Genomic DNA, 11,652 nt, shown 5'->3' on the forward strand with positions numbered 1-11,652 from the left:
AAACCGGTCACATGATACTGACAAATGGCTAACCAGTTGCCCTGCTCCCTTAATGTAGTTTGTTTGTTTGATTATTTTAACGTCCTATTAAGAGCCAGGGTCATGTAAGGACGGCCTCCCATGTATGCAGTATGTAGCGTGTGTGAAGTGGAAGGTGCGTGTTTTGGGAGACTGCGGTATGTCCGTGTTGTGTCTTCTTGTATATTGGAACTGTTGCCGCTTTTAAAGTGCTATATCACTGAACATGCCGCCGAAGACAAAAAGCTACACATCCCACCCATTTACATTATACTGACAACGGGGGAACCAGTCGTCCCATTCCCTGTTTGCTGAGCGCTAAGTAGGAGCAGAAACTACCACTTTTATAGACTTTGGTTTGTCCCGGCCAGGGGTCAAAACCAAGATCCTTCCTCATAGGGGCGAACGCTCAACTCAAGGCCAAAAGAGAGGCAGTGGCAAGGAAGGCATTAGGAAACATAAAGTCAGTTAGGAAGAAGATCTTAAACTTAGACGCCTTTTACGATCATGCAATATGGGCCGCAGGTACAATTCTAATGCCCTACCTGCAGGGCCACCTAAATGCAGAGCGCCTCTGACCCCATGAGTATAAAAGTGGAAATGAAAATGGATGTTGTCATACATTTTTTTCATATTTGGTGAATTGACTGAGAGATAAACCGAATCATGTAATTTTTACAGAAAATACGAGATTTGAAAAATTATCAAAAATTTTGGATTTTTACTATAAAACAGAGAAAGGGACAAAAGTCGCCATACTGGAATTTCTACCCCCGCCTCGAAGTTATTCTTCACAACAGTATGCCCTCTTCCAAGAGTCATAGTCACACATACCAGGCAAAAGCATATAAAAGATGTCTATTTAGTCTAGCGCAATATTTTAATCCAAAATTACCATTGCTTTCTGACTTGTGACATGAAAGCAACGTCCTAATGGAGAGCGATTAGATTGACTTCCCATACATTGTTCTTAAATCGGTTTAATCAGAGGTATTCCGACCCGTTTTAGTATTCAAATTTTCCGCGAAAACAAACGTTTATGGTAGCCCTTTATGCATGTTAGAGAAGATATCTTAAGGGGTTCCTCATAATAAACAAATCACATAAAGCACTAAAAAACCGAAGTCGTTTTTAGGTCCCGATTTGAGTTTTAATGATATAGAACCCTTTACACAATGATACATTTAATAAACAAAAATATCAAAATAGAGATACCATACACTCCAATGCGTATTGAATGATTAACCTTAACTGGTGAACTGAGATATGAACGAGAATCGTTAATCAGAACGGCTGCCATGTTTTAGCCTTTTATTAACGAAATGGCAGAGTAACAACAAACAGAAACATAACAAATGCATTTTTACTCAATACATCATTTCGAGTGCTATTTGTTATCTATTTGCAAGATTGTTTTAGTTATTCTAATCGGTCGTTATTGCAGCACATTGTTAGAGATTGATCAATACACAGTTATGTGGGTTCATGGGACTGTAAGGTACGACTTATACGAACACTTGAAGTATCGTATAAAAATACCTTGGCGAAATATACACAGGTGCGACTTATCCTGATAATATTGTATTCGATGTACTTTTACTGATAGATTGTTCCAATAGATAAGTCGTTTTTTGAGGTCTTTTCTTTTTGTGTCACATGAAAGAATTTAGTGACCTTTTTGAATTACTTTTTTTCTGTCGTCGTGCATCATGTGTCAATTAACTATTTATTTTTCCCTTGGGAAGAGGGATTCAAATTTGCTATTGTTTATATAAGGAAACAGCCTTTTTTAGCATTATTTATTCAATTCATTGGAAGCGAGTTTGATATTGTGATAATTACATATTAGTCTGAGATATTCCCAAGTGTATCGAGACAACCGAGGTTGGGATTCCAGATTAAGACAAATAAGGTTGGGTTGATGGTATAGAGAAAACTAAGGTCGGAATTCCTGGCATTAAGACAATAGTCTTAATTAACTGTTAACAAGGTGGATCCCAATTTGTCGCAGTTTTCAGCCTATTGCGAGTCAAAAAACTTCTGAAAAAAGTATTTCAAAAAATGAAAATCGATAAAATATGAAAGGTTGCAAGAAATGACATTCTCATTGTCTAGTTAGGAAACCAGGAGATGGAGAAGAACATTGGGAATATGTTGAAAAGAGGCGACTATGCTTCAGAAATTATTCGATTGGTTGCTTGCTAGCTTATTGATTAACTTGAAAGCTGAGATTTGAAAATATACACTTCCTTTAGGTCTTGATGTAGAGACAAGCCGTTAAGACTACCTGAAACCAGAGCATTTCGAAGAAATAGTGCAGGCCACCTTATTGGTTTGATCGCCATCATTGGAAGACGAAGACGATCTCAAACATCCATGCAAATAAACTTGGTTTTGACATCAAATGTTTGATTTCTGGGAAAATTGGTATTGCAATAATTCAGGGAGACAAAGAAGCACGTTGTGATGCTAAATACCTTCTGCGACAAATGGCTATCAATTGGGCAACATGAATTCCAAAGTTGGTCAAAGCAGCAAAGTATGTATAAGAAAATTCATAGATCACCAGAGACTGATGACATAACAAAACTCATTGGTTATTTGATAGCTGAAATGATAAATTTTGATTTGCCGGAAAAAAAGATCTGGAAAGCTTCCGGTAGGGTAAGGAACGTTGTTTCTGCAAGGTTACGCCTATATAACCGAAGGCGACCTGGATAGCTTCAGGCTATCGGGTAAGATTTTATTCAGGTGTATTGTTGCATTCTCACTGAGGTAATCACTTAAAGGTTATGCCAATTAATTGATTGTTGAATGAGGATTGATTTGTAGGTACGAACCCCTCCATTTGTTTATAATCTCAGTCTAGAAAACGCTTGAATTGTTACGTATGACTTTCGCCGCGTCATCAACTTTCAAACTGGCGTAGGGGGAGCAACTCGTATTCAAAAAATGCAATTTGAAGTATTAAAATGATAGAATTTATTTTATATAAAAAATAAGAAGTCGTATATAGTTTTAAGGTAATGAAATTGTATATTTAATTGAACAGAATGTGTTTAAATTTTGAAGCGAGGGCGAGAGCCGCCATATTGTACCATAGTAAAATTTACTGACCAGCTATAAAGTGTTAGGGGTCGCCACTTGACAGCTCTCTGCCAATCATTTGGGGACATTTCTGTCCGAGGTGCGATAAGAATAGAATATCCCCTTCATTCCATAGATGAAAATTATTTTATGTTGATGTTATTCTTGTATGCATCGTTTATAATTATGTACATATATAGGATAGAAATATTCCAATAGGGGGTAGAATTTTGGATCGAAGCTTGAACAGGTTTCAAACCCAAAACAGTGTAATGTTTGTTTAATTACAGTATTTGTTTCAGGGCCATGGCCAAGTTCGATAGGGACTTTGGTTCGACCCTATTTGGCTGAGTAATGACTCTTTGAGTAACGAAATATGCTAATTTCGCCTGTTTTCGTTCAATAACCCTTCCAAATATTACCGGATTTTCTCGAATCTTGATAACATGATTAAATGTCTCGAGGCCTTATTTGACGGAGTTTTGGGCCTTTAGCCAACGAATGCGGGGGATATAAATTACACGAATTTGCTTATTAAATTTAGTCACATTTTACTGCATACTGTCAAAACTTAACGTTTGCAAATGTAGCATGTGGTGTCTGTCGAGTTTGTTGTCCTCAAGGATGGGACGGTGTATTATTAGAAAACAGGTGTGTTTACATTCTCAACATCTAACAGACTGTGTTGAAAGATGCCCTGGCATAATGAATTTACATTACTCAAAATTCACATCAGTGTTTACATTGTTTATCGTTTGCAGGTCATTTGATTGCTTTAAAATCGGCTTTTCAGTTGTTTATTTTTCATAATTAAAAGTTGAAATTGCAATGCAAGAAGAACAACACCAATGTATAACAATACACGACTACATAAAAATAGCAAGAAAATTCTTGGAATTTCCATCCCCCGCTTTCAGGACATATTGTAGGTAAACATAATTGAGGTTTGATTTCACCTTAGTTGAAACATGCCGCGGCATTAAACCTTGCCACCAAGTTTGAAGAAAATCGGTTTACATTTGTTATAGTAATTGCACGGACACGAAGTGTTACAGACAGACAGACAGACAAACCCAAATTAATATCCCCCGTTTCGGAGAAAGCGGGGGATCAGTTTCGGAGAAAGCGGGGGATAATTATGTACATGCATTTTGTTGAAACTGTCTTGTGCGTTTATGAAACCTATGGTAAGTATACAACAGCACTATCAAATATAGTCAATGCTATTAATACCAATACATAACGTTACGCGACTACAAAATAATAATTATGTACTTGCATTTGGTCGAAACTGTTTTGTGCGTTTATGAAACCTGTGTAAAGTAGACAATATCATGAATGCTGTCAAATATAGTCAATTTTATTATTAAGTACATATAATTACATGTAACAATATTTGGCATCGAAATTATTCAGCCACTTATTTCAATGATTCACTAAGTGAGTAAGTTCTGTTCCCTGGCCAAGATATACCATAGCCTATAAAAGGGCAGTTTCTGATCCTGCCCAGCGCTCAGCATATAGGGAGAAGGATGACTGGTTTGCTTGTTGCCAGTGTAATACGGATACAAATCCTTCGACAGTTGGCCAATTTCAGCCATTTGGCTTGAGCTTGTTTATTTACTACAGATGAATATTTCTAGAAATAAGTAGGTTATGCAATATTCTTGAATGATGACTTAGTCATACATATATGTACGCCAGCTGTATACGGGGCGGGCTAATCAGAAATGTCATTAGAGCAGTGAAGAAGTAACATTAGATTTAGGGAGAGCTATTGTGACTATAATTGTGGGTTGTTATCCCTTTGTGAATTTGTGAATAATATTAATTCGGAACCTGGAAGGATCAAATATTATACAAGGACATTCGTATACCGATAAGAAACAATTTAGATTTCTGCGCTGCTCTTGTGTCACCATCAATTAGTTTTGGCATTGTAGCCATTGAATCGTGTTTTGAACATAGCTGCTTGTTTACCCTTTCTGTTATTATCACGTGAAACTCGAGACTGTAAAGTTCACTAAGCAACGTAATATATTCATGAATATCAAGATACATATTTCTTTAACCCAGTGAAAATAATAACCAGCATTAAATCAAAGCATGGCCGTTCATATATGATAAGATTTATTTTGCAGTTAAATTATTATGGATATAAAGAAACGCCAAACTACGAAAAATGCATTTTAAGCAGAATATAAAATAGGAGTATATCAATGTCGTAGGGTTACATTGTATAATCAATGTCTTCATCGGCATTATTTATGATATATACAGAGTTTGGAAGGTTTTATGGGTGATTCTTTATACTCAGTGGTGATTTTAGGGTGTTTTATCTCAATAGTCGACACTACCCGTAAACATCAACATAAATATTGTGTTAGCGTTAAAAGTGAGGAAGTCCGCTGAGCAAATCTATTTGTCCCTTGATGATAATATCTGCAGGCACAAGATACCATATACATCGTGATAACTCTCATATCAGTGACCGACAAACTAGCTCATATCATTGTATTAAATTATCTCTGATCCTGTGGTAAACATCTGCTACACTCTGTATTTGATAAAGCATGGAAACAGTCATGTTGATGTGGTGCGCTACATTCATGATGGTTCTCAATAGCGGTATGTACCATGATTATTTATGAACATCTAACTATTCTGTAAATGAATAGCTTATGAAAATATTTAAAAAGCATGATTTGACTTAAGAATATGTATTTATTTGACGGCAGACACATCTTAGTTCGCTTTCAATATTTGGTTGGACTAAACTAAAATCTGCAACTGTTAGTGACTGGTTAAGTTTCATTTTGATTGTTATATGATCGGGATATGAAACTTTATATTATGCGGTATGTATCCATGTGGTTACATGCCTGTCTCCTGGGAACTATGTAAATTTGAATCGAGTGATATGGTTATTGCAAAAAATACGTTATAACACTTGTACTGTTCTGGACACAAACATATCTGGTCATATCATTTTAACAACAGGAACCAGTCTTTAAATTAACTTTTGAAAACACTTAATTGAAATAATCTCATTAATGCATTGAATAATTACAACAATTTATATTATATGAACAGGTGAAAGTCTATTTGTTGACAAAGGCAACCCGTATGCCGATGGACCATTGCGTGTTGGCGAGTTAACTTTAGCAAAGACCATTGTAAACAGCCCACTCCACAGTAAAGGTACACAGTCATCATATTTACACGATAATTTTGCATTGTGTTTTACTCGATAACAGGTAAGATATTAACAGCCGGAATTTTGCTGAACTTAGTATATATGGATTTTAGCGAATTTATCATGTAAATTGTACCTGAATTTTTTTAAAAGTAAATATCCACAATTATGATTATGTGGTACTCGTTATATATTTTTGTCCAAATCCTCCTGTAGTTGAGAGGTACTACATTTATCTTTGGATGTATACAGGGATTATATAAAAAATGATATATTAAAAAAGTAAGGTTAAAATATAGTATATAAGGTGGAGTGAAAAAGTATATATGATTGGGTGTTGAATGAATCTCCTCCTGTGTGAAGACAGTAAATATTAAGTAATATGATTTTTAGGTCACCTGACCCTAGGTCATGGTGACCTATTGCGATAGTCTTTTGTCCGTCGTCGTCCGTCGTGCGTCGTTCGTTAATATTTGCTTGTGAACGCGATAACTTGAGTAAATATAAACCGAACTTAATGGATCCTTGTATAAAGACTAATATTTGAAAGACCTCGGACGAGTTCGAAAAATTAACGTGATACGACAATAATTTTCGGAGTTATTGCCGTTTGCATTAATAACTTTTGTTGGACGTTGTGAACGCGATAATATGAGTAAATATAAACATATGTTAATGGAACTTTGTTTGTAGACTAACACTGGAAAGATCTCGGACAATTTCGAGAATCAGCGTGATTTCATAGTGCTTTACGGAGTTTTTGCCCTTTGCTCTAATAATGATTTTTGGACATTGTGAAAGCGATTACTTGAGTAAATATAAAAAATAACATCATGTTGATGAAACTTTGTTTGTAGACTAACATTGGAAAGATCTCGAACAAGAACGAGAATCAGCGTAATTTGATAGTGATTTACGGAGTTAATGCCCTTTGCTCTAATAATTAGTATTTGACATTATAAACACGTTTACTAGAGTAAATATAAACCGAGCTTAATGAAACCTTGTATAAAGACTAACATTGGAAAGATCTCGGACAATATCGAAAATCAGCGTGATTCGACTGTAATTTTCGGAGTTATTGCCCTTTGCATAAATCATTATTGTCTGACATTGTGAACACGATAACTTGAGTAAATATAAACATATCTTAATGAAACTTTGTTCTTTGTATACTAATGTTGGAAAGATCTCGGACAAGTTCGAGAATCAGCGTGATTTGATAGTGCATAATTTGATTATTAGACATTTTGAACGCGATAACTTGAGTAAATATGAACCAACCTTAATGAAACTTCGTATGTAGACTAACATTAGAAAGATCTCTGACGGTTACGAAAATCAGCGTGATTTGATTGTGATTTACTGAGTTATTGCCCTTTGCTCTATTAATCATTATTGGACATTGTGAACGCGTTAACTAGTGTATATATAAACCGAGCTTAATTTAAAGTTTGCATGTAGACTAACACTAGAAAGATCTCGGACGAGTTCAAAAAATACTTGATTCGACTTAATTACGAAGTTATTGCCCTTTGCGATATTAATTATTGGGCCTTGTGAACACGATACTGTGAGTTAATATGCATCAAACGTAGACCTATTAGATCTATGTTCCTATTTCAGGAACAAAAGATATTAGTTGGCTAGTAAATGGCATAAATAGTTTTTATCAAATACCAGGTGACCGTTAAGGCACATGGGCATCTTGTTTTATTAAAAAAAAATTGAACCTAAAACAAAATGATGTACTCGTATAATATATATAATATAATGCTGCTTATGGTCTTTATCTGCCGACTTCAATGATTTGTCCGGTTTTAATTGCAGTATTCTTTCCCTTAAAACCCGACACGTATGCGGCAGTTTATTTCATCGGGGGACTAGGAGGCTTGGTTCCTGCGGAGACGTACGAAATTTTATTGTCCAAAATAGCTTCACATGGATTTTTCGTATTTGGTGTTGACAGTGAATTCCCGGTGTACGCACGGTCTTCCTCCGGACAAAAGGCAGCATTAAAAGACGCATTAACAAATTATTACAATCAACTGCTTTGGGTAAACTTGCATAACCATTTTTTTCTAATACTTTGTTTGATTGAATAAACATTATGCTTCAGTGACATACCACTGTCAATAGGGCAATAGTTCCACTATACAAAAATACATAACCGCAGTCTCCAAAAACACTCACCACACTCTTCATACACGCAACGTACCGCGGTATTCATGGGATGTCATTCTGGCTATAAATAGGACGTTAATTTAATAAAACCAGCGTGCATACGCAATCGATATTAAGACTTCTTTTAAGATGATCCACCACCGACAAAGCATAAACGAAATTCATGATTTGAACTATGATTTGTGGTGTTGACTTTAGTAAATGTATGTTTGTTTGTAACCAGTAGGGCATATACTTGTCTCAGTAAGATGTTTAATAATGTTCATTGTTATCGGTAACCATAATTTTACACTAAGTACATTGTATAATTATGTTTTTTTTTAACTTTAGTTACAATCTTATATGCGGAATCAAACACTTTCTACAATAGCTTGGGGAAAGTTGGGTCTCGTCTGTCACTCAGCTGGATGTGATGACACACTCAGACTCGTCGTTAGAAACAAGACCATGTTCACGGTAATACCTATATATATCTATTAACTACACAAAAATATTAATATGTGATATAATCAACAATAATGTATATTAATGAGGGATCATATGAGAATTACTATTGGAGTCTTAGTAATATATCTCTATTGAAATTCTACACAAGATATAAAAAAACATAGAGCAGAGGTTTTTACTTTATATTTTGGGTTGAATTTTGTATATAATTTTCGTAATCTGTGTGTTTTTATTGATAATTATCCACACTGTTCATAATGTGTATAGTATAGCTCAAACAGTCAATGCATGATCAAATTATAATTTCATATGATTTATTACTTTTCACCTAATCTGCAAATGAATTCGGTCTCGATAGGCGACCGCTTTCCTTGAGCCATATAGCAACAATGTAAAGACAAAGAAAAATATACAAATACCTGCATTGATGTATGGAACGCAACTATCAGAGGAAGGACTTCATTGTGCAATCAAGGGCTACGACTGGAATCAGTTTTACGATGTGTGGCAATGCCCGAGACTGAAGCTAGAAGCTCTCGTATGTATAACTACGCACACGTGTTGTTTGATATGAAACATGATATTTGTTATAACTGTTTATCATTATTGATTGTCAAAATCACCTTATAAATCCAACAAAATGAAAGAATGACAAAATATACTGTTGAAGTAACATTTCCTTCTGTTTTATAGGGATTTGGGCACTGTGACATTCTCGATCCTGAAGCTTGGGAAGGTAAAATAATAGAAGTTTTGATTAAATGCCCAATTATCCGATCGCCAGATAAATCAAAGAGCCAAATATTTTATATAATTATAACTTACAACTGACTGCTTTGACATTGTATTGCATAGTATTCAGCATGTCCAAATCGAAACTAGTATAACACTGACTTTACCAATAAATTATGAAATATGGTCATTCTCGGTAAGCAATTCAATTCTAATGAAACAAATTTCACGGCACCTTATTGCTAAGTTTTCATGCTTAACCACATTTTCACGATGATTACATTTTACGAGGTTAAACTCTATTCTGTACTTGTCGTTGAACCATTTACGCATGGATTGATATTTCTATGTGTTATCTCTCGCGGAATACACGAAGATAAATCTGTTTACATAAATGACCACTACACTATAATATTCTTTGAAGCGTAATGGTTATGAGTATCAAATAAAGTTTTCCAATAATAATATGTTCTTTTTACAGCATGCCATCTTACCCATTACTGCAAGACCACTAACAACACGAAACTACCCGAATACCGACAGTTTGTCCAGGGCGTCGTCTCAAGTTTTCTTATGGTTACTCTTCAGGAACGAATGGACGCGTTATCTTATATATCTGATATTCGGAACATTCCATTACCGGTGACAGATGTGAGGGCTGATTTTAATTGTACAGTGAAACAAGCGAAGCGTGAGGGATAAGTTGCTGTTGCACATAATATCCATCTATATATGGTAATTTTATTTTTCCATTATTTAGAATGAATTGTTAACCACACAGAAAGTTTATAACATATTTTATCTGGGTTTTTTTTCATTTAAGATAATCATTGCAATAATTTCGGGATTCAAGAAGTTTTTCACATGCAAAATGTGCAGCATCCGTGAATAGCCCTGAGTATCATTTCAAATATATTTGACTTTTTGCTCTTTCATTTGATCATGGACTTGGGTAGATTAACATCCGTTTTCCCGCAAGAAAATATTCAAGACCTACTAGGCCTATATCTGACAGGTGATTAAAAATTATCCCGGACATATTTCTACAATTTTCAGAATAGACATGAATTCTCGTTTTGTAGTTTTAACATTAATTCTATTCACTCACGTCGTCAACAAAGGCCTATTCTATACATTATAAGGTTTAGTTATGATTTTTAATTTGGTCTGTCTGATCAATTTCTTTTCACTGATCCATGCTTATAGTTCGAATAGAGCAACATTGCATAATGAGGAAAAAGCAACATTGCAGTGCCGAGGAATAAAATGTGTGGCTTTTTCGTAACTAGGCATGTCAGAACACGATCGTTGGAAGCAAATGTTGAAGTCGAAGCGACGATAAGAAATACTATATAACAGTCAGTAAATGTTGATTTACCTTTAATCAGTTGTTTAAATATTATCAAGGCTAAACGGCTACTTAAACCACCGGAATAATGGCTGTCACCGTAAACTCTCCAATTTGAATCGATGCAGGAGACAACCATGCCACACAGTCTAGACCTTATCCTTCCGTAGCTTTGCTAGACACGTTTTGGAATTAATTCTAATTGTTTTTATGTTTCATCTGGATTGCACTGATAAGATAAATGCTTCTAAATAAACGTATGACAAATTCTTATAGTTGTCCTATATATTTTAATTAGCTGTATTCTACTGCTGGATTATTTTCTTATTTTTTTATTATGCCTTTCCTTTGCACAAGCCCAAAGAGACTCGCAAAAAAATAATGGAATTGAAATATAAGGAAGGCATCATGCCTTCAAAGCGTGAAGAATAAAGTTCCTCTTGAAACAAATCAAACATAAACTGCTTCGTTTTGTTTGTTAGTTGTATTAACATCCAATAACAACAATGCTCATGTAATGACGGCCTCCCATGTATGCGATGTGTTGCGTATTTTGGCAGAATGTGTTTCAAGTTTGTTTCAAGAGGATCCCAAACCAAGATCCAATCCCTGAAAATGGGCAAAAGTTCCATTATCATAA

At 35.0% G+C, this 11,652-nt stretch overlaps 1 protein-coding gene across 2 annotated transcripts; it reads left to right on the forward strand.

The window, feature by feature from the left end:
• Nucleotides 1–4,161: 4,161 nt before the first annotated feature.
• On the forward strand, nt 4,162–11,283 carry LOC138314926 (uncharacterized). 2 transcript variants are annotated; one of them, XM_069255564.1, is made up of 7 exons: nt 4,162–4,292; nt 6,199–6,306; nt 8,132–8,358; nt 8,816–8,941; nt 9,291–9,470; nt 9,626–9,668; nt 10,146–11,283. In XM_069255564.1, the coding sequence occupies exons 1-7, from the start codon at nt 4,244–4,246 to the stop codon at nt 10,364–10,366; spliced, it is 954 nt and encodes a 317-aa protein (XP_069111665.1). In that variant the 5' UTR covers nt 4,162–4,243; the 3' UTR covers nt 10,367–11,283. The 2 variants fall into 2 exon arrangements, with proteins under 2 accessions (XP_069111665.1, XP_069111664.1); XM_069255563.1 differs by lacking the exon at nt 4,162–4,292 and adding an exon at nt 5,644–5,733.
• Nucleotides 11,284–11,652: the final 369 nt, after the last annotated feature.

Source organism: Argopecten irradians, chromosome 2 (assembly GCF_041381155.1).
Source record: "Argopecten irradians isolate NY chromosome 2, Ai_NY, whole genome shotgun sequence".
Lineage (NCBI taxonomy): Eukaryota > Metazoa > Mollusca > Bivalvia > Pectinida > Pectinidae > Argopecten > Argopecten irradians.